This window comes from Chanodichthys erythropterus, chromosome 5 (assembly GCF_024489055.1).
Source record: "Chanodichthys erythropterus isolate Z2021 chromosome 5, ASM2448905v1, whole genome shotgun sequence".
Lineage (NCBI taxonomy): Eukaryota > Metazoa > Chordata > Actinopteri > Cypriniformes > Xenocyprididae > Chanodichthys > Chanodichthys erythropterus.
In genome coordinates, this window is record NC_090225.1 from 33,078,645 (window position 1) to 33,104,081 (window position 25,437).

A 25,437-nucleotide genomic window follows, 5' to 3' on the forward strand; every position below is an offset into this window, starting at 1 on the left:
CAATCCTGGGTACAAGAAAATGTAGCCTTACCCAACGGTGAATCATAATGAGAATGAACATCACAGAATCCCTGTTATTATTTTACTCCAGAAAAAAAGTGGGCAGCACAGCCTTATTAATATTCAGTACTGTATTGTGAAACTGAACATGAGTCAATAAGAATGGAGAATCTGAATAAAAATAATGAATAAAATCTGAATGAACTGGATAAACAGGAATATTAATTAAGTCTCACATGGAAGAGAAACTTTTGTGACAGTTATTTATAATAAATATTTAAATATTGTAACATTTTATCATCCATATTTCATTCTGCCACTATCCCTTTTTAATAAAACTGAAGAAAGCATAAGAGTAACACATTATGAACACTAGAAACTAAAGAACTGATACTCTCCACATTAAATTCCCCACAATGAACCAATATTTCTCAATTAAGCCTATATTGTTCTACCAGTTTTTAATATTGTAGGGTTACAAAGGATCACAGTGCTCTTAAAACTATGAATATGTTAATGCTAATTATGATAATGGTTAGCTCTGAGCAGAAAGAATAAGCAATAAGTATTACTTAACAGGGACTTAAAGCTAACATAAAACTATTACCTCTCATATTATTTTTGCAGTATACAGTACAGAACAGAATCAATGTTGCCAGACGTACGATAATTATCATATTTGTACGATAATTTTAACCTCTGTATGATCAATAATGAAAAAAAATCCCATAATGTACGATAATTTCAGAATTTTGTGACACTTCAAATGATGGTCATTGTAATCGGTTATACTTATGGATCTAGCTGTGGATCCTCTACGTCATGATTGTAAGGAGTGAACGTTGTTAGGCATGTCTTCCATCTCATCTCATGTTACATCTTCTCGGCCAATCATCGTGGAGAATGACTCTTTCACATGAGCACAAGTTAACGTTCCTGCCACAGTGCTTTTAGGTGTTGTTTCCCACTAAGGTACACTTAGTTTTTTTATCTATTATGGTAATTTGCAGGTCACGTCAAAAAGTTGTTGGTCTAGAATAAATAGCTGTATTCTGCACATTTGACTCGTCAAGTCACCTTTATTTATATAGCACTTTTTACACAGCAGATTGTGTCAAAGTATCTTTACAGAAATAGAGGGAACATAATTTTGGCCGTACAGCAGCTAAAATAGTGTGATTGTCCAGCTTAAGTAAGTTCAGTATTGATTAATTCCATTGTAAAACTCATTAGTTATTAATTTAGTTCATTCATCTATACTAAAAACCAGTGTACGATAATTTTCTTCCAAATACAATAATTTTGAGCTTCTGGTACGATACTTGGATATTTCCAATCTGGCAACACTGAAAAGAATGTATATGTTGTTATTTTTATGTTTTTATATTTTATCTTCCATTTACAATGTGTTTTACTGTATAGTCATACAATACAATGCAATACTTCATTCATATTCATACAAGCAGTAAAAATAAAAATCCAAATAATATCGCCAAATTTGTATCCTATATAATCAAACCATAGTACAAACAGATTCTGGAACGTGCAAAATAACACACACACACACACACCACCATAACCATTAAAAAAAATCAAAGGAGAAATAACACAAAAAGTGATAAAATAAATACATAAATAAAAAGAACCTAAACTAAAATATTAAATTTAATTGCCATTTCAGTTTGAAGTCAATTCAAAGTGGTGCCACCGATGCAATTTGCAGTAATAAGTTCATTGCACTTTTTTGACCTCTTTGAATTCACATTCACAGAAAACCTTGCTGAAACTTTGGCAAACAGAAATTATTATGAGTATATGTTATATGGATGAAGATGTTTTAACTACATTTTTTACAGACTACAAAAGTTCAAACGATCTCAAAGATTTTCCATATCTTCCACATTTTTTTTTTTTTTGAATTAGTGCTATAAACTGTGCTTTCATTTGACTCAGAGAAAAATCTGAGGGCCTGTAAAACAGGTGGCTGTAAGATCCCTGTCTTTCATTTTAAAGGTCTTTTATGATAATTGCGCCTGGTACAGTAGCTCTTTTCTCTCGCAGGAGAGTGATCAAAGCTAAGAGTGACCCATTACCTGCCATGACTTAGTACATTTAAAAAGGCAGTTTTTAGATCGGCTTTAATTGGGGGGGCCTGAAGAATATCTCTCCAGAGAAAGTCTATTCCAATTAGTGGTAGGAAAGGGCCGCTCGTCTAATGTTTTACCGCTGTCAGTGGATCCTCTGAAGCCACTGATGTTCACCTCGAAATGTCCTTACCACTGTAGTGCATCTATCATGTTTAGACATGGCAGAAAATAACAAATCTCTCATCCTTAATGAAACCTAAAAGAATTATGTGTTTAACATTTCAAAGCATGCAGTCATTCAAAAGCTACGTGCTGGCTAAAAAGCACAGGAACATGCCAGTTACCATTGATCATATTTTGTACCCCAAGAGCTGATAAAGCTAAAAAAGGGCCTTTTTTCCCCTTCAACGAGTGCATCGTAAATGAGAGTAACTTTCCAAGAGAAGGTCTAGGATGAACTCTTTATTGCGTAAACCTCTTTCTGTCAGCTTGAGGAACCTCAGCCCTGTACCATGAGGGGTTTTAGCAGAAATGAACAGTAACCCACACGATACTTGCAGTAGCACATGGTTTGCCAAGAAAGGCACATAAATTCCCCTCGCAAAGAGACTGAGTGACTGTCTGAGAGAAATTATACCAGCTTATTACATGCCTCATTTTAAGCCATGATATCCTGCTCTCTGTCATCCGTATCAGTTGGCAATTATGGGACATTTTCAGAGACTTCCACCCTCTTTGAGATCATTTAGGGTACTGATGCGGACAAACTTAAAAGACCGGCTCTGACTTGAGCAATTTGGCCTGAGCATTAGCGTTGGTCTGGAGTTAATGCCCTTCAATCTCAAATAGTTCCAACGAAAGGTCTCGCCTCGGGGTATTTTGCAATGAATCGCTCAATAATGTGGACCTGCCTGGGGTATTACTCCCTCCATGTGATTGACCGATGCTAGGCTACAAAACAGAGCATGCATTTGGCAATTGCTGTCACGATTAATGGACCTACAGCAGATGAAGCCTTTATCAATATTTGCTTGACTTTAAATCTTTTTAATGCAGAAATCTTTTGATCTGCCACTGAAGGTCTCTGGGGCACTTTGGCGATTAAGTAGCTTGTAGAAAAATCCCCTTGGGTCTGCTAAGTCCTGCACTCCATAATAGGACAAATATCTCAGAGTGAGGCCTGTGACTGAAAGAATGGAGACTTATCGGGAAACGAGAGGCTGTGATCTCTGATTAATGAGGATGAATGCAGGCCGACTACAGAGCGTCTACCTTTTCCCTCCCCTGGCGTACCAGACAGGTTTACCAGTGCTGATGATGGAAAATTACCCCTCTGAGACTGAGCCATTCATTAATTTGAGATGCTTGTTTGGACTGATATAAGGCTTTCACGCAGTCCGTGATTGCTGCTGGGAGGCAAACTCTCACCTCATTAGCAGTTAACTCCAGATCCCTTTTTGAAATCTGCATTTCAGCCACTAACTTCTCTACGTGGTTGGCACAGTCTGCTCTTGCTGGTTCTTAAACATTCAAATCGTTCAAAATGGTCAATAGGGACAGGTGATTGCGAGCTCATTCAGAGGTTATTATTGACAGAGACCTATGAAAGACACACTACAGGAAATATCTAACACAAAACTCAGTGGATAAAACAAGTCCGCAAACACTTTGAGGGTAGTTATTGCTCATGTTTGTGAAATGCTGACTATGCTGGATCGCTGCCAGCTGTGCTGATGAACACTATTATGGGATGTATAAATATAGATCTCTGTAAAGGGAAGAACAAGAGAAAGAGAGAGAGAGTGTGTGAAAAAGATCAGCGTTTTCCTCACGGCCATTCAAAAATACTGCTGTTTAATGAATTAATGGAAAGCGCATCCACTAAAACTATAGAGGAAAGTCTAATGAAATACATACAATTGCAAAACTAACTTTGCACTTATGCACCATTTTCCAACAAAATCAACAGCTTCTTTTACACTTAAATAACTTCCATTAGCAAACATTATTAGAGATCTATCTTTGCACTTAACTCCACCATTTGTACTACATGCAGAAATTATACCTCAAATTATAAGGTGTGCTTTTTTCCTATGCGATCGGGATTGTTACCTGACTGACTATAAAATGGGCAAAAAAGGACAAATGTTCTAAGTCACTCATATAATTAAAATACTTAAAGGATTTATACAGATTTATCAGTCACAATTTTCTCTGCCATACACATATCTAATCAATTATAAAGATATTTAGTAAGCTCTCTAATAGCACTAAAATAAATACACAAATTTGCAACAAAAACATACATGCCCAAAAGAAAATAAGACAGACATTACATAAAACTCTGAGATTTATAAGCCTCATAAGTCTTGTTAATGAGATACAGATTGAGCAGATTGAAACCATGATGAATAATTCAATGCTAGTTATGCAAATAAATTAATGATCATTTTCCTTTATTGTTATCTGATTTATGCCCTGTCTGCATACCACGTTACTCATCGCCACATACATATACATGTGCGAGAATTCAACCTGAAATCAAAAATGCAATGACAGATCATGTAAAGTGAGTATCTTAAAGGGTTAGCTCACCCAAAAATTTAAATTATGTCATTTATTACTCACCCACATGTCATTCAAGACCTACGTTCATTTTCAGAACACAAATTATTTTTGACGAAATCCGAGGGCTCTGTTAGGCCTCTATTGTCAGCAATATCACCAAACTTCTCAAGATCCATAAAGGTACTAAAAACATATTTAAAACAGTTCATGTGACTTCAGTGTTTCTACCTTAATATTATAAAGCGACTAGAATACTTTTTGTGTGCCAAAAATACCAAAATAGTGACTTTTCAAGTCATATCTAGTGATGGCTGATTTCAAAACACTGCTTTACGAAGCTTATGAATCTTTTGTTTCTAATCAGTTGTTTGGAGTGCCAAAGTCATGTGATTTCAGCAGTTTGGCAGTTTGATACGCGATCCGAATCACTGATTTGAAGACAAAAAATTTGTAAAGCTTCGAAGCGTTTGAAAACGCCCATGACTAGATATTGTTAAAAAGCCATTATTATTATTTTTTTTTTTGGTGCACAAAAAATATTCTTGTCGCTTTATAATATTAAGGTTTAACCACTGTACTCACATGAACTGTTTTAAATATGTCTTTAGTAGTTTTCTGGATCTTGAGAAGTTTGGTGACATTGCTGGCAATGGAGGCCTAACCGAGCCATCGGATTTCATCAAAAATATCTTAATTTGTGTTCTGAAGGTGAAAGAAGGACTTACGGGTGTGGAACGACATGAGCATGAGTAAATAATGACAGAATTTTCATTTTTGGGTGAACTATCCCTTTAAGATCTTTTGATATAGGAGTTCGACAAAAAAAAATGTAAAAAAAAATTATTAAAAATAAAAAAATTAAATAATTTTTAGCTCATACTAAAGTCTAACTGAGTTTTGTCACAAAATCAGAAAGATATTTTTTCCTCTTCCAAATATGATGGGGGAACAGTTGAACTCCCGACTGTGTCACAGTTTCTTTGCATTACCAAAGTGTTGCATCAACCATTTGTCCAATCGCTGCATGTAAAGTTTTACATCCAAACCAGCATGACCCAACTGCCAACGACTGATATCATGATATCAAAGAGAAATTGCAAACTCTCTGACTTTTGTTTCTATCTGAAATAGATTCTAACCAGTAAGCTGGGAATGCAGAGGAGGAGGAGGAGAGGACAGCAGAAAGAGAGAGCAGAGGTATCATGCAAGTTCCTGGCTAATCTATTTATAGCTGCACCTAGGGCAAAAGACGTTTTTAGAGAGCGACCTAGATAGACATATCGATGAGAGTTTGTTGGCCTATCTGAAAGTTACAGTATATGTTCCTTGTTAAATAATAATTATAATAAAAAAGATTGTGTAGACAAATTATTTCTAATTTAATATAGTTTAGACTATGGGGCAATGAAATTTATAAAACACACAAAATAACAACTGGACTAGGTTTAAAAACTTTGCTCATTAATTACGGTCTGATATCCTGCTCCCACTTTTACTCAATCATTTGAATAATCCTAGATAAGGAGACCTCAATGTGCATCGGAAAGAAGCACGTCCTGATTTTGCCAAGTTTGACTGGTTCCTGGGTCAACATATTTTGTTGATCCTGGAACAACATTCCTGTCCAAACATTTAATCCTAAATCATATCCATACACGTAAACCTAACCCCTTAAGTTATCCGTAAAATCAAAGGGAAATGATAGGTGGATAACACTGATGTAGAAGCACCTAACCCTGGTTGTAAACCTAAACTTGACATAAACTGTAAACTCGTCCCTCAAATCTGATTGGTTGATTGGAATGTTGTTCAAGGATCTGCAAAGATGTTGATCCTGGAACATGGTGTACTTGGCAAAGTCAGGTTCTGCAGTAAAGTGAGAGGATAAATATCTGAATTTAATAAAGAAAGCCTTTTAAATTCAAATACAATTCCAGAATTTTAATTGATTTCAAATTGCGGTAGCAAACATGCAGAATTGCAAATGGAATCTGAATGCATATTGAAATCAATTTAATTGAAATTCATATTAATTAATTTAAAGGTGCCCTAGAATTGAAAATTAAATTTACCTCAGCATTCTGTACATGGAAATGACATACAGTGACTCTCAAACACCATTATTTCCTCCTTCTTGCGTAAATTTGATTCTTGCAAAAGATCTCTGAAGAACAGGTGAATCTCAACATAACACCGACTGTGACGCAACAGTCGGGATCATTAATATGTACGTCCCCAACTTTTGCATATGCCAACCCATGTTCAAGGCAATAGACAAGCCAGCCAGTATTAACGTCTGGATCTGTGCACAGCCGAGTCATCAGACTTTATGCAGGTAAGCAAGCAAGAACAATAGCAAAAAATGGCAGATGGAGCAATAATAACTGACATGATCCAAGATAACATGATATTTTTAGTGATATTTGTGAATTGTCTTTCTAAATGTTTCGTTAGCATGTTGCTAATGTACTGTTAAATGTGGTTAAAGTTACCATTGTTTCTTACTGTATTCACAGACACAAGAGCCGTCACTATTTTCATTTTTAAACACTTGTATTCTGTATAATTCATAAACACAACTTCATTCTTTATAAATCTCTCCAACAGTGTGTAATGTTAGCTTTAGCCACGGAGCATAGCCTCAAACTCATTCAGAATCAAATGTAAACTTCCAAATAAATACTGTACTTGCATGATCCAATAGGCTGCATGACAATCACTTTGTAAAGATCCATTTTGAGGGTTATATTAGCTGTGTGAACTTTGTTTATGCAATGTATTATAGAGTCGCGAGCTTGGGGGCGGAGAGCGCGAGCATTTAAAGGGAACGCGCTCTGAATCGGCGCATTTATAATGATGCCCCAAAATAGGCAGTTAAAAAACTGAATAAAAAAAAAAAAATGGGGGTATTTTAAGTTGAAACTTCACAGAAACATTCAGGGGACACCTTAGACTTATATTACATCTTGTGAAAGCATTTTATGGCACCTTTAATTTCTAACTAAAAAAGCAAATACTGTCAAGGTAAAAATGAATGTTTGCTTGAAATAGATATTACAGACAGAGATAGATATTTCATCATATTTAATAAACTTTTGTGGTCCCAGATTATCTTCAAAATTGAATTCAGTAAATGTCATGTCCTGTCACTCTAATTTTACTTCCTGAAGGACACTTAAGGGGGTCGCACACCGGACGCGTAGCTCGGCGCCGCGCAGCGCCACGTCTTTAAAATTCGAACGCATTGTTTTCTATGAGAGTACGCACACCGGCGGCGACATTCAGCGCCTGTCCGCGGCGCCCAGCAACGACTCAGGAAGTTGTTTAAAATCCTGCTGTGCCACAGAGCGCCATGTACATTGTTTTACATTAAATGTACATTATATTTCTCTCAAATCATTGTTAATGTACATACTGACTTCACCCTGTGCTGCAAGATACATCAGTTTCACATTCTTAGTTTAACAGCTTGAATAAAATCTAAACATGTATAATAAACATAGCATTTTTCTTTCCTTTTGCTTTGTTGTGCCATTTTTCCATGTACACTAACCTCAGTGCGAAATATTAAAGCATAGGCATGTAACGTTTCCCTGTTGACGTAAAACACTCCCATTGTGCAGCTCTTCTATCAGGAGTCGATTCAAAATTGAGCTCGCACGTATATAATGTGCACGGCCGGTGTGCGATACGAGCTTCGCGTCCGGTGTGCGACCCCCTTTAGTCCACCCAATTATCCCATAATTTACTCACCCTCATACCATCCTTGGTGTATATGACTTTATTCTGTCAGCCAAACAATCACAGTTATATTAAAATATATCCTGGCTCTTCCAAGCTTTATAATGGGAGTGAATGGTATCCTAGATTATTTACCCCAAAAAAGTGCCTCCATCCATTCAACGTAATCCATACAGCTCCAGTGAGTAAATAGAGGCCTTTTGAAGCAAAGCAATGCATTTTTTTTAAAGAAAATATCCATATTCGTAACTTTATAAACTAAACTCACCAGCTTCTGGTAACGGCCGCACACAAGTCGAGTTCCGACGGAAGAGTGACCTCTGACCTGATATATGACGTAGGATGTAGGAGTAGCGTAACCTAGCTGAGAGAAATCCTCCGACATTTCTTTTTTAAAAATTCTTCAAATTCGTGGCTGGTGTTTTGTTTTGCTCTATCCTCTGCTTCTGCATTCGTCAATATATAATGCATCAGGTCAGAGGTCACTCTTTCGCCAGAACTAGACTCACGTACAGTCATTACCGGAAGCCAGTGATTATAGTTTATAAGTCATAAATACGTTTTTTTTTTATTTTCTTACAAAAGTGCATTGCTTAGCTTCAGAAGGCCTTTATTAACCCTCTGGAGCCATGTGGATTACTTTTATGATGGATGGATGTGCTTTTTTGGGCTTCAAAATATAATATTTTTAATATACTGTAACTCACTGTGTTTGGCTGAAAGAAGAAAGTCATATACACCTAGGATAGCTTGGGGGTGAACTAACCCTTTAAGTAAAATTCACACTTAATTAAAAAAGAGCCATTTCTTAAATTCTGAATTTTTTCTACACCTGACAGATAAACAAGACAAGTACAGATGAAAATGAGAAAGAAAGAAGCAGGTTAAAAAAAAAAAACAACATCATATAAAGTCTAACCATGAAGACTGAAACAAATGTGCATTTCTTTTATCTAGAACTTGGCTACCTCGTATCAGTCCAATCTGCCATTCTGTGAAAACGATCCCAGCCAGTTGTCCATCAAAAGACTGTGTGGATTCCAAAGACTAAATGGATTTCTGAGTCCAACTTGAGATGATAGATTTATCCCGCCATTTTTGAGTTAGGACTATAGCAGCTTCCTTGAGTTTTATCTTCCATAAAAAATGGCCTCAATTCCACCCTGTCTGGACAATCGGAGAGCGATTACTCAGCTAGTGTACCTCTCGGGCACTTGAGGAAAATTCCCATGGATGCCCAGGCAAACCTTTAAAGCTGTCTGTAGCATTTGCCTTCCACATTGTAAATTCATTGATTTCTGTAAAGTGCATGTTTAGAAAATTAACTGCACTATTCCCCAAGGGCACTGATTTACACACACTTTGTCTTTCTCAGTAGTGGCTGAAGAAATTAGCGCCCATGGTATCTTAGAGCAAACATTCACGCAGTCATATCCATACACGTTTCTGCGCCCTCAAGAGATGCAGTTTCTCTGTTTACTACATTTTTCATTCTGCGGACAGGTTTAATTCCATTGTGTTGTGCCCCCCAGGACTACCATAAAGTCTAGCTTAAATGTCAAAATCACTCTCAACATTTGCCAGAAACACATTTACCTTTATTTTCACCCTGTAACTGGCCTATTGATTTTTTGCTGTTCGCTTTGAATAGCGTCAATCTAATATACTCTTCTAGCGGTGCAGCATTTAAAAGATCAACTGCACGACAGAAACCCACCTGTAACTGAGAGAATGACATCTCATTTTCACTCTTTAACACTGTGAAATGTGGTATTTAGAAAAAATACTTTGAAAACTGCTACGGGCCAGCAGTTCATTTTAAATCAATTCAGAAAGAAAGCGAAAAGTCATGCTTTAGGGAAATGTAAGCGCATTCATGGGTTTTCTTCTTCTAAAATAACTTGCTTAGACTTTGCTTCACTAAATTACCTTCAGTGATTTGACAAATTTAGCCCCCAGAATCCATTTATTAGTCCATTGTCAGGAAATTGTGCAAGGATGGTTCAATTTCCTAAGTGATGTGGAAATTTAGTCCTCATGTCACCACACTGACATTTTGGCTCTCTATACAATTTATTCATTGTAACCAATGGGTGTTTTGTGTCATACTCAATAAACATCATAAACCATAGCACAAAGTCCCTAATTAGCTGTAATTTTTCCAGGAAAAAAATAATTGAGTTTGTTCAAACTATTGCCTCTTTGGAGAACATTAGTGGAACAAATGTGGAAAAAGCTCTTATTATCAGACATACCACAGATGGTGAGTGTTTATCTTACTAACCTTTAGGGGCTCCCAGCTCATTTTGGAACAGAGCAAAGCAAAATGTAGGTTATTCGGGAAATGTTTTCGGAATAGACTTTTCAAGGACGTTTTGTCTGGCAAATGTTGCCTGTGGTAATGTATCTGTATGTTATTGTAGTCATTGATATCTTATAGACTGTGTGAAGGCAATTCTAAACTACAAATAAAAGTGACACCAATAACACATGCTCAGTAGAGCTCTCTCTCTGACTAAGAAAAAGCAGTGCGATCATCTCATTTTATGATAAATTTTCCATAAAAACTGAAATAAAATTAAATGTTGCAAACACCTAATGAACATTATTTCATCAAACCATCTAATTAAAGATTATTACAATGTAGGTTTCACTTTTTCTTTAAACACAAATTATTCCTGACTGCTAAAATAATCTGTACCATATAAGGGTGAAAACTATTCAGTAATATTACTTTATGCATTAAAGAAATTAAATTATTACTTTCATATGATCACGTGGGCTCTCATTTTATATGTAGTAATATTATGAATTTAAAAATATAAATATTTTATATTTAAAATGTTACCCCAACTACTGTAACAAGGGTAAATGAAGCACTTTTTATTTTTTAGTACTTTTGAACATAATAGAAGATATTTCGAGAAATAAAATGGAAAAATCAATGGTTTGATTACTAAAATTCATCAAAATATCTTCTTTTGTGTTCTACAGAAGAAAGTCACTCACTCAGGTTTGGAAGAACAAGAGGGTGAGTAAATAATGACAGAAAATTCATTTTTGGTAAACTGTCCCTGTGTGTTTGCTTTAATATGCAATATACTTTTAATAATGTACTGTAATTTACTGAAAGAATGATATGTGGTCTCTTAAGCGGTGTCAAATAGTCTCCTAGGTTTCCAAAGACAAGCACATAATGAAGATGAACAATCGAAACAAACCACACAAGTTCATTGATTGTATTCAATTGTTAATGTTGTCTTTCATTTAACCAATCCATTGGGCCAATAATATTAACAGCCAGTACAGTGGAAGTCAACCTCATAATGTTAAAAGGCAAAAACATTTTCCTTCCATGCTGTGTGGTATGGATGCAAACAGTTCACATGCTCTTAATGAGGAACCAACTGTGACTCAGAGACATTTTTATTCCTGTAAGACTTAAAGATGAAAATGCTTTTTATTTCTTTAGTGTGTAATGTTGCCGTTTGAAAATTTAAAAGAGGTCTGCAAAATTCTCTATATCAGTAAGCAATGTTTCTGAACTCCCTGAAATGCCTCAACTGTAGTCTTTAGTTTTCTTGTGGTAATGTATATGTCACAATATTCCTCTTTTAAAGGTGCACTATGCAACTTTTTTTTGTATGTGTTCAAAATGAACAAAATTTAAAGGTGCCCTCGAATCAAAAATTGAATCTTGGCATAGTTAAATAACAAGAGTTCAGTACATGGAAATGACATACTGTCATAGTGAGTCTCAAACTCCATTGTTTCCTCATTTTTTTAAAAGACCTCCGAAGAACAGGCGAATCTCAACATAACACCGACTGTTACGTAACAGTCGAGATCATTAATATGTACGCCCCCAATATTTGCATATGCCAGCCCATGTTCCCAACATTATGAAAGGCATTAGACAAGGGCAGCCAGTATTAACGTCTGGATCTGCACAGGTGAATCAACAGACTAGGTAAGCAAGCAAGTACAATAGCGAAAAATGGCAGATGGACCAATAATAACTGACATGATCCATGATATTTTTAGTGATATTTGTAAACTGTCTTTCTAAATGTTTCGTTAGCATGATGCTAATGTAATGTTAAATGTGGTTAAAGTTACCATCGTTTCTTACTGTATTCACAGAGACAAGAGCCGTCGCTATTTTCATTTTTAAACACTTGCAGTCTGTATAATGCATAAACACAACTTCATTCTTTATAAATCTCTCCAACAGTGTAGCATTAGCCGTTAGCCACAGAGCACAGCCTCAAATGAATTAAGAATCAAATGTAAACAATATAACAGTATACAATACTCACATAATCTGATGCATGCATGCCACATGCATGACGAACACTTTGTAAAGATCCATTTGAGGGTTATATTAGCTGTGTAAACTTTGTTTTTAAGGCAAGCGCAAGCTCCGTGGGTGTGGAGCAGGAGATTTAAAGGGGCCGCACAGCATAAATCAGCTCATATTTAATGATGCCCCAAAATAGGCAGTTAAAAAAAAATAATTTAAAAAAATCTATGGGGTATTTTGAGCTGAAACTTCACAGACACATTCAGGGGACACCTTAGACTTATATTACATCTTGTAAAAAAATGTTCGATGGCACCTTTAAATATTATAATATAAAATTTTGTCTTACCCTGAAAAAGAAAAAGAATAAAGAAAGTCTGCTGGCAAAAAGAGATCGCGACAGAGCTTGTAATAAAACAAGATTTAACACTGGCTTGGCTTTTCGGAGATGGCAAGAACTGAGGGATTTAAAATGTAATAGTGATGCAGAGATTGTGTTTATATTACTCGATAGGTGAGTAAGGTATTTTATTGAACAGATAAATTGCCATATGTAGAGTTCATTGAAAAGCATCTATTGTGAAGGGTCATTTCATCATGGGTTGTTGTAGCGCAACGCTGGAATTTATTTTCAAGGAAATACCGTGTCTATTAAAGGGTATAGCTACAGTAACGTCTTCTGCTAGTCAGCTTAAGATCCTTTCCATCTAAACTGGTTATATCTATAAGATAATCTCTCTCTTTTTTAGTTATGAGAAAAAAACATATTCAGCCAAACAGTCACACAGAGCTGAAGCACAACCAAAACAGTGTTCTTCTGCAAAATGCTTGCATTTTTTTTTTTTTTTTACCGCTAGAACAATTGTGTACCTTTAAATATTTTCCACCCAAGGCATATGAAAAAAGTGGGCGAGGCCTGGTTAAGTTGCGTTAGTAGCCTGTTTACTCTCACGGTTATGGTAATTGGCGTGATATTTCCGAAACAGGCTTGAAGCTGTTGACCAATCACAACACTCTGATCAGCTGACCAATCAGGGAACAATGTGCTTTTCGATAGGAGGGGCTTCATAAAGACAGGAACTAAACAGGGGTGCGAACAATGTTTGCAAGTTCCATCGTTACCAATAGAGTTCAATGGGACTTATGACAATAGTTGGCTAACGATGCTTTCAGGAAACGCACCCCAGAGCGTTACTGAAAGACTGGGAAGTGAGGTATGAAAAAATGTATAAAATATGTGAAAAATAATGTATAACATTCAAGCATGCAATCCTATTCTAGTAGACCCCATGTAAAAGGGCATAATATGGCCTTTAAGTTTTAATGAGGCTGCTAAAAATACAGAGAAGTATTATAAATGTACAAAATATTGCATAATGCAGTTTTACAATACAAAAGATTGCATATAAGGTCTACCAACCTGTCGGCTGCTCAGTGCTTTGCACGTTCTCCACAGGTACTATAGTGGGTTGCATCTCTAAGCTGGGGTGGATGGTACTCCACGAGACGACCAAGATGGGAGGAACAAAAGACGTGTCTGTCTTCACAGGGACACAGCTGACATTGTTGATGCCATCCTTACATGAAAATCCATCAGGGCATGATTGGATCAAGCAGTCATCATAATTATATTCACAGTTTTCCCCCTGAAACACAAAATAAAGGCTTTTCTCACAACATTTTTTTTTCTCTAAGTGTTTTTGAAATGCCTGCTGGGATATTGTTTGATGCCGTGTTCAACAATGTTGTCAGTACAATAATAAGGCAGGTTTCTGAAATAATTGCACAAGTATGTGACATTACGGAGAGGAAAGTGCAAAGTTTGATGCAATATGCTGAAATAAATGCAGTGTACACAACTAGGCTGGGGGCATAAGAATTCAAGTGTGGTGCAAAACTCAAATCCTGATGAATAAGAATGTAAATTAGAGTAGCTTAAGCCGAGCAGCAGGAGCAATTATGCTTTCTGCTGTACCGGTACATATGAAGTTTATGTACTAGTGGCATATTTTCTATGTGAAGATAATCTGTATTATGCAAAGTTTCTTATAGATAGAAGAATTACTAAAGTGGACTATCAAAATAAAGTATTACCTAAAATTAACATTAGAGTAGAATACACTTTGTCTCAGTGGATGTCTATGACACATAGCTGCAGCACTGATTTAACAATGTTGATCAGAAAAATAGCCTTCCTGTTTGATTCATATGACACTCATCTTGGATATCTTATTCTGACATCTTGAGATGTGAATGCAACTCGATTTCATCAAGTACAAAATGTTCCAGGATCATGATCTTTGTTAATCCTAGAACAACATTCCAATTAACCAATCAGATTTGAGGGACAAGTTTAGGCTTACAACCTGAGTTAGGTGCTGCTACGTCAGTGTTATTCACCCATCATTTCCCTCTGATATTTAGCGACAAATTATGGGTAGGGTTAGGTTTAGGTGTGGGGATGAAATTAGGAATACATTTTTGGACACGAATGCTGTTCCAGAATTAACAAAATATGTTGATCCAGGTACAGTGACTGGAGGCAGCATTATGCAAAAGAATCATGCAAAATTTTACATTTCTGATGCCACTGTAGAAATGCAATATTCACAGTCATTCCCATTACATTTTTAGTTAAAGCTGCAGTCTGTAAGTTTTGCCTCTTTGTTGTCATCTCTGTTTGAAACCAGCAATTGCAGTTATTTGCAGAATTATCTTCTTCATGTGGGTTGTATATCGGTACGGCTCCTCAGCGCAGATGAATCTAATCTTTGCTGTCAGTCACCACACCGTTGTGGATACTGTACTTTGGAATCACAGATTCTACGTCTTGGAAGTATGTCCAAAATAAGAATTTTCATGGGAAAATGTCATCTGAACAAGTAAGTAACATGTCTGCCACTTTTGTTCTGACCAACTGAGGAAAAAAAAAAAAAAAAAAAAAAAAAAAAAACACTAAATCGCACTGCCAATGTTGATAAAAACCGTGCAAATTATTATTAATGTTATACTTTGTTCTCAAATTGTTATTGTTAACAACATCAGCATTGCGTGACTGTATTTAGCGTTACCTGGAGATTTAAATTTCTGTAGCCACTCCGCAGTCTGAAGTCTTTTGCTTTTGACTACGGGTGAATCTCCCTTGCAGCATCCTCACATGCCATATAGCCTACTAGCTGGGACTCCTTCTTCATGTAAACAGATGTGACGTAGTTGACACAGAGACGAACGACTGCATGCTCGAATTTTCTGAGGAAACCCACCAGTACTATCCGAATTATAAAACATTATTACAAGCTTACCGTTGTGAATCGGCAGCTGGTTATGTACTTGCTCAAAAATTGATTTTGAACAATTTTTAACCAATAAAAGTTACGGACTGCAGCTTTAATAAAAAATAAAATAATTTGTATATAATTAATCTTAACCCCAAATAACAAGGTTGCCAAGATAAAGTGAGCAGCATACAGCTGGTAATGTGGTGAAATTCACAATGTTTGGAAGAGTAGACTTTTTAATGAAACGTTACGAGCTCCAAAAATAGAAAATAATAGAATAGAATAGAAATAGAAAAATAAAAAAGAAAATGTGCGTGAATTAATAATTCCCAAAATGATTAATAAGATGCATTTAGAAAATAGATAAGGTGGGATTCCAGTGTAGATGCTGAAAAAATGCTTTTGCGTGAAATGTATTTTTTTAAAAGGATGGGGATAAAGGTGCATATGATTTTGTTTTCCTCTAGATGGCACTAAAACTTGCTGCATCACTTCCAAAACATCCGCTTTTCAAGGTGCACATGGAAATTTGGCTGATCTTTAACATGGAAAAAATTGATTTTGTGCTAATTTGATCTAATATTTAATTAATTATTTATTTTTATTTATTTTTTTAATTTTGTAGATTTAAGTAGCAAATGAGAATCGCTAAAATGACTGAATATATTTTGAGACAAAGGTCTTCTTAGTGATTTTCAGTTTTGTTCAAGGTAACTAAAGCAACAGTTTTTCAATAACAAAAGAATATGTAAAAGTACGGTATTTGGGGTTAAATGTGCCCCTACTGTTGGAGCTAAATGCAGAATAATTAACATGATAATAAATAGCTGGATGACTTTTCCATTTTTTGACATGACTTGGTTAGATTCAGATGGTAGATATTATATAAGTTATTTAAGTTGGCTGTCCACCTTAGAGTTAAATCACAATATTTATAATGAAACCATTATATTCGATAATATGATATTAATCATATCATATAATAAAATATATGTATTGTTCATACTGTAAATCTTTATTACATTATAATGGGATCTCATGCAATGCTTTCAGAATTGTTTACTTTTTAAAATAATTGTTTTTGTATTTTTAAAATATATTTTTTATATTAATATTTTAATGGCAATATATATTTATTGAACAAAAATGAATTATTTTATTTATCAAAATAAACTGAAAATAGTACAAACTTTGTTAAAGTGATTGTTTTGAACAAGTTTTAACCTAGACATTACTAAAAAACATATTATTTTAGCTAAAGTATTTGTATCAATGCTTGTGCCCCCCTCGCCATGCACCTCATACATTTATTTTTAAACAAAACAAACCACTTTTATGATTTATTTTCACACAAAATCTATTGCTCCATCAATATTCAATAAAAACATAAATATACTTTTACAATCACACACTATGGGAGTAGTGAAAAGCAATTCTTTCTTAAGGTGTGCTTTAGCCTCATTCTATCATATTCTTTTCATTGAATGTAAAAGTTGTTAATAAGGAAAATTTACTAAGTGTACCTGTTAGTCAATAGATTTAAGTAGTTAGATTAGCATTTATAATCATCTTATTGGTTATCTTTTTGTTTAGAGTTATGTCGACAAGCTGCTTCTACAAGCAACGCTGCAGACATTAAAATACAAAAATAGGTAAACAGTGTGAACATTCTGTCATTGATAAGTGACATCTGTGCATCCCTGCACTTGAAAAGCACCACTGGCATGCTGAATACTAAAGAACCCCACTGCTTCCTCCCTGTCCTGAGGACGTCAAGGATATTTAAAGGCCATCGCAATATTGGAATGGAAACAAACGGATGGCGAATACTTGACAGGAGAAAGACAAACAGGATTGCGTCTCTCTCAAAATCACCTCAGGGGAAGATGAAGAGCTCAGGGAGGAGGAGTAAGGGGGGAGCGGGGGACTCAGCAAGACTTACCACAAATCCGGGCCGACAGAAGCAGGTGTAGCCATGGCCAGGCTCATTCTGGATGCACATTCCCTGGTTGCATGGTTGCAGCAAGCACTCATTAATGTCATCTTCACAGTGAAGGCCTGTCCAACCTGCCAGGAACAAAAACCCAGAGTGCCACAGTGAGCCCACCCCACAACCAACAACCCAGGCCCCCACCTCCCGCTTCTCATACATTTTCTACACCATCTCAATTCCTGCTTCATTTTCCCGTTCTGGATAGAATCCACATGCGCACACGTACAAGAGCTGAATACATTTTAATGCTCTATGAGGCTTGTGTCTGTTTCAGTAGCCTGCAAAAGCAAATTACTCCCCAGAGGAACATAAGTGATTTCTGGATGGTGGAATCAAGATGCACAAAGCCAAGATTTTTCATAAATCTTTATCTCTCTTGTGTTCTTCAGACGTAAGATTGTCAGGAAGGAAAAAAAAAAAACACTGACAGAAGATATTCATAAACATGTACGGCATTTCTTATGCAGGGAACCTACAACTGAACCTCAATGACATTTTTGTGACTTTTTCCATTTGTTTGTGATAACTTGATAAGGATTAGTGTTGAAACAAAATGTTTGTTAAAGATTTTTTTTTTTTTTTTTCATTCAAAAATTTATTTTTGTGCTCACCAAGGTTGCATTTATTTGATCAAAAATACAACAAAACACTAAAGGGTTAGTTCACCTAAAATTCATCTTCAGAACACAAATTAAGATATTTTTGATAAAATCTGATGGCCCAGTGAGGCCTCTATTGCCAGCAAGATAATTAACACTTTCAGATGCCCAGAAAGGTACTAAAGACACATTTAACCCTTAAATGCATACCCCAGGTCTTTAATGACCCGGGACGTCATTCACTACCCTCCGCCTCGTTCATTTTTTTAAAAATAGACATCAACCTTCTTGGTATTCCTCAATCAATTCATTATAAAGAATATAACAAGAAAAAAAATAAAATTATAAAAGAATGCCTATTTTTGTATTCATTTTTTGTTAAAATTGTATAGGGTCGCAAACGACCCGAGGTGTTTATGATTATACGTATATTTTTTCTTCACAACAATAATTGTATCTTAGATAACGGAATAAGTGCAATTCACCTTTATTCCACAAGGTGGCAATGTCTGATACACAATGCTGAGGTGACAACTCATTTATACAGAAAACGAAATAATAAGAGAAACATGAAATGGCTCAGCGTTTACTGCAGAATAAGTACTGAACGCAATCAAATATAACTGTAACTGTTACAGGATGAATCTGGTGAAGCTGTTAGCGATCGAAATATTGATTTTGAAGATGTTGAAAATTATATAGTTTTGAGAATATGTTTGAGATCGCGAATGGGCTCATATTCGTGACCTCAAACATAAAACTAGCCTATTATTTGCTGAATTTACTGGGAAATGAGCTCTGACGAGGACAGTGATGATGGCAATAAACATCTGCTCAAACTGAGCCCTTTCAAGCTCCAAAGGGTAACAAAATACAATTTATTTTATTCTTCTTTAATTGTTACTCTAATATCAGGGGAGTTTTATATTGTCACGACAGGTACAGTAGAGATCCTTCAGTGTTAGATATAGATCCGGGTCGTTAAAGACCCGAATATGTAAGATTGATTTGCGAAACAGTCATGCATTTAAGGCATTAAAACAGTTCATGTGACTACAGTGGTTCAACCTTAATGTTATGAAGCGACGAGAATACTTTTTTTTTTTTTTTACAAAATAATGACTTTATTGAACAATATCTAGTAATGGGCGATTTCAAAACACTGCTTCATGAAGCTTTGATGCTTTACGAATCTTTTGTTTCGAATGAGTGGTTTGGAGCGTGTATCAAACTGCCAAAGTCACGCCCCCCAGTGGTGAACCATTAAAATTTCGAAACACTTATGACATAACAAGGCCTTCTTTACTGAAATCACGGGGCAGTTTGATACACGCTCCAAACCACTGATTCGAAACAAAAGATTCGTAAAGCATCAAAACTTCATGAAGCAGTATTTTGAAATCACCCAGCACTAGATACTGTTGAATAAAGTCATTTTTATTTTTAATTTTTTTTTTTTTTGGGGTGCACGAAAAGTATTTCTCGTCGTTTTGAACCACTGTAGTCACTGGTTGAACCACTGTAGTCACATGAACTGTTTTAAATATGTCTTTAGTAGCTTTCTGGGCATCTGAAAGCGTTAATTGTCTTGCTGGCAATGGAGGCCTCACTGAGCCATTGGATTTCATCAAAAATATCTTAATTTGTATTCCCAAGATGAATGAAGGTCTTACAGGTGTGGAATGACATGAGGGTGAGTAATTAATGACAGAATTTTAATTTTTGGGTGAACTAACCCTTTAATATTGTAATAGAGAAATATTACAAATTACAATAACTGTTTTCTATTTAAAACAAAATGTATTTATTCTTGTGATGGTAAAGCTGAATTTTCAGCATCATTATTCCAGTCTTCAGTCACATCATGATCCTTCAGAAATCATTCTGGTATGCTAAATTGCTGCTCAAGAAACATTTCTATTTACATTTCTATTTATTTATTAAACATTTCATTATTTCATTATTAGTATCAATGTTGAAATGTCGTTTATTTTTTTTTTTTTGTTTTAAACAATGATATTTTTTTTGCAGGATTGTTTGATGACTAGAAAGTTCAAAAGAACAGTATTTATTTGAAATTTATTTTTTTGGTAACAATGTAGAAGTCTTTACTGTCACTTTTGAACATTTTAATGTGCCCTTGCTAATTAAAAGTAATAATGTCTTAAAGACTCCAAACTTTTTTTGATTTCAAATAATTTAACATATACATTTTTAAATATTTGGTTTAATTAATTGTTTTCAAACAGATTTGTAAGCACTTTCAAATGGATGGGAAAAACAGAGAGTTCCAACATATAGTTTTAAGCTGGGAAAGGGGAAAGAATTTCAACATGGAAAAAATGCACACAATTTCAAGATTATATTCACTTATAGTGGAACACTGTCTATAAAGCACAAATGCCATTTTCAATGAAATGAAAGCCCAATACAGTACATATAATGCCCCTAAGAGGTCAACTGCTTTTGCATGCCAGTATAAATGAATTAACATTATATTACATTAGATATTTTCTCTAACATGAAAGCCTTACCTGGTCGACAGTGACATTGGTAGCCATTGATGAGGTCTTGGCAGATGGCCCCATTAAAGCACGGCTCAGAACAGCATTCATTCATCTCTACCTCACAGAAATCTCCCACAAAACCTGGCAGGCAGCTGAATAAAAGCATTCCTCTTTTAAACATTGCACAGAGAATCAGATGTTTTTATTCTCTAAAAAACATGTCCCTTTAAAAGGTTGAACAGAAGGCTACGACTTTCCGAGCCACATCCTTGAGCCCATCAAAAAAGCAAATATTCAAAAGGAAAAATATAATTAATGACAGACATATGGTCAGCTAAGCTTGTGAAAGCGCTGCCACACAGATGGCGAGCAAACTGAGAAATGTCTCATTAACAGAGTTTGTTGGCATATAATTTTTTTTTTTTTTTTAAAGATTGGTTCAATTATTTGAATCTTTAAAACTTAAGGAGGAAGTTCTGGAAATGACATTCCGTTGGCATATGGTGATTGTACATGCATTCAGGGCATTTTGTAGTTACGGTCGGTGATTACACTATGAACACTGATGATTATGAACAGATTGTTTGGTATTCTAAAACTCTTTGAGCGGTACTCACTTAAACACTACAAGGGGCATTTTAAAGAGTAGAAATGCAGCTCTTACAGTGCTGACAGTACATTTTAAAAATGCTTTTGCATAAATCATAAATTAACTAACATGTAAAAAAGTAATTCAAAAAGGGAAATGTTTGTTCTGTCTGCACACCACTAAAAACAGATTGTAAATGTACAATCTGCTTTTACTGGTGTGCAGCTAACAAATAACAGACATGAAGAACCAAAAGTGTGACTAGAGCTCAACAAAGTGAATGTTGCCATTTGGTATCTGTGAGAATCAAGTAAATAATGAAAGACACTGACAGATACTCTTTCCAAAGTGTCCAGAGGCATTCTGAAGCAGCACTCCTTAAAATAGGTCTGTAATGGTCCAGTTAGAGAGTCCGAAAAAAATTGTGAACAACAAAGATCTCACCAGAAACCATACAGTAAATCAGCAATTGTGATACACGTTAAAAATCTGTTGGTCTTTTGTATTATTGAATCCTTTTAAACTGTATATATATATATATATATATATAAGGGCTGTCAATCGATTAAAAATTTTAATCTAATTAATTACATACTCTGTGATTAATTAATTTAAATTAATCGCATACATAATTTTTGCTGTGAAAGTATTACATATTTCAATTCAAATGAATCAATGCAGGGTTTTTCCTGGGTCAAAAATGGTCTTCGTGGTGACAGACATGGTCATCCACACAAACAGTAAAAAGTGCCCTACCCATGTGATCTGTGAGCCCGATACTGACAATAAAGTACTCGTCACTCTCACTGTAATTCTTTCTTGCCCTCTTTGCAAAAAAAAAAAAAAAAAAGATTTTATAGCTTTGTAAGAGAAGATGCTTTTTTGCTAAACCTGAAAAGTATTAAAAAGTAGCATTTAGAAGTTATATTAACTAATAATATAATTTTCTACCATATACAATTGAATGCACCTAGCTAACAACAACTTGCTTTGTTCTGGTTTCACCTCACTCCAGTCTAAACTAACTGATTTTATAGGTAGGCCATTTTGGCCATTTGTCATTTAAATAACCTGAAAATACTGTGGATTATTAAGGCTAATTTTACTAACCACTCTTGCTAAATGGGGTAAGCACACTTATGTTCTCATTTCAGAGTTGTTCGAGTAAATGATTCATTATAGACCGTGTGGACAGATCAGTTGTTGTCATGATTCATTAAAATGAATCTGTTTAAATGAGGAAGAAGATGAGGTGACATTCTTTTGAGCACTGTTCACACCCAGCGGTTATTCAGGAAACTTTAGCATTGTGTCAGTTGATTTAGATTATTATGTGTGAGGTAGAGAGAGTGCAAAGACGGTGCTTACTTTGAAGACAGAGAGAGCTCGCGCGCACAAGGGAGGAGCTCTGCTTGTTCTGTCCGTCAGTGCAGCAGTCGTCTCCCTCCTTCATTTTACAGTTGAATGGTGGCTAGAACGGCTCCAGGTTCAAAGGTCAATACGGAATGTATTAATCTGAGTTATTTTTTCTCAGATTAATTAATCAAAATTAATGCGTTATTTTGACAGCCCTAATAAATACATATATATATATATATATATATATATATATATATATATATATATATATATATATATATATATATATATATATATATAAATATATAAATAAATAAACACACACACACACACTGTGTGCAGAATTATTAATTATTAGGCGAGCTGATTTTCTGATCTTTTTTTTTTTTTTTTCAAGGCACATTTTACCAATTCCAAACCACATCAATCTTAATAACTACTATTAATTTTGTATTTAATAATTTAGAAGTGATATATAATTGTTCATGAAGGCTGGAAATGAAAAGTCTTATATTCAGGTGTGCATAATTAATAGGCAGGTTTTCTTTTATGGGCAAAATGAGCCAAAAAAAAAAAAAAAAGTGATTTTGACTTTTTAGTCAAATATTATTAAATACCCATGAGAAGAATGCAATACTAATGCAATACTAGAAATTGTAAAGTTAAGGCATGACCATTGGACAGCAAAACTCTCACTGGGTCAGACAAAAACAGGCGGAGAAGAAAAGGCACATGTTAACTGCAAAAGAATTAAGGTGAAGAATTAAGTTTGAAAGCATCAGGAACCCTTTAGTCTCCAGCGTCACCATTTTCCAGAACTGCAACCTACCTGGAGTCTCCAGAAGTGCAAGGTGTCAGGATCTCAGAGACTTAGGTTAGGTAAAGAATCCTAAAAAATGACTCCCAATTCATAAGAATCACAAGCTGAAGTGTTGTAAAATACATGAAGACTGTTTTTTATAGGCTTAATAGACAGACAGATTGAGAGTGACTCTTGAAGGACCAGCACCACATCCTCTTGTACCACTGTTTGAAGAATTCATCTTCCAGAATCTGACAGTAAGGTGTGGGAGTTCATTTTTAGTCCATCTCCTATCCTGAAAAGTCCGTCTTGCAGATATGGAATAAAAAAGTTCTTCCATAACTTACTGCCAGATTCTGGAAGATAAATTCTCATATACATATACATATGATGCACGCTCTCAAATATAGTGTCCTCAAAGCTTTATTCTGGCTCAGATATTACGTGTGCGCGCTCGGTTATGGATGTTTCGGCTGTGGGCACCAACCGACAGAAACATAAATCGGCGCCTAATATTTGAATGTGATGTGTCGTTTAAATCATATCAGTTGATCTATAACGCTTTTGAATTTAGCAGTGAACGTTCTGATCTTACTGGTGTTTGTCGTACGCTTCAAATGGTTCAAATCCATCGCCTTTCATATCTTTATGGACATTCTAACTGCATTCTATAGGTTATATCACACAGTGAGTTGTTGCCCTGCATAATATTCATCATCAGTCAACTGTATGAAATGTCAGATGACCTATGTAGGCCTGGGGGCGGGACAAGTGTGTTAAATGCGTTAAGAAAATTAACACGTAATTTTTTTCCCGTAATTAAAGATTAAGTAATCTAATAAAAGCGTTAAACTCCCAGCCCTAAAACACATGTATACACACATACATATACACTCACACAAAATATTATACAATCATCTTATGTATAATGAGAAGCATTTTTTCTGTCTGTGGCAGTTCTAATGGTTTTTATTTCAACATATCAGCACTCAATCTGTTCTAAATCTTTAGCATTATGCAAAATGAGAAAAGGATGATTTAAAATTGATTGAGCTCCAATTTTTTGGTCTTTTAAATGTGTGCTTTTGTCCATTACCAAATGAGACAGGCTTAAATACAATCGGCCTGCGAGTCATCAGTCTGCAAGCGATTTCAAATGAGAGTAAACACAAAGTGGGACGGGGGCGTTTGTTTTCCATTTGAGAAAATCAATCCAATGAGGCCTCATTTGGACAGACAATGCTTTCTCATTCCACAGCTGTCTGTCTGTCCGTGCATCTGTCCACCTGACATGATAAGAATTGCAAATAGCATTATCGCCCAGGCTAATCAGAGAGTCTGGACAGAGGGCTTATTCACATTAGAATATTGTCTTAGGAGGAAGAGATAATGAGATATGTTATGTGTTGGATGGGCCCTTTTATGCAGAATGTGTAATGCACCACAACGCAATTTTAGCCCTTCAGTTCAGCGATAATGTTCTAGCAGCTGCTGCATAATCAGCCACTCTGGCAGCCTTACAGACCTAAGAACCAAGAGGAACCATGGAAATGTATCTGGATCAGTGTCTGGAAGTAACTAATTACAAGTTTTATATTTTTAAAAAAAATG

The 25,437-nt window shown here is 35.4% G+C and overlaps 1 protein-coding gene across 1 annotated transcript in view; it reads right to left on the bottom strand.

Annotated features, from left to right (window-relative positions):
• The window catches only part of eys (eyes shut homolog), a 300,156-nt gene that overhangs the window by 107,277 nt on the left and 167,442 nt on the right, over positions 1–25,437 (bottom strand). Inside the window, exons 27-29 of the mRNA XM_067386962.1 lie at positions 21,104–21,228; positions 17,920–18,044; positions 14,120–14,345 (exon numbers count right to left, since the gene is read on the bottom strand). Coding sequence (XP_067243063.1) covers positions 14,120–14,345; positions 17,920–18,044; positions 21,104–21,228 — 476 coding nt within the window. The remainder of the gene's footprint in view (positions 1–14,119; positions 14,346–17,919; positions 18,045–21,103; positions 21,229–25,437) is intronic.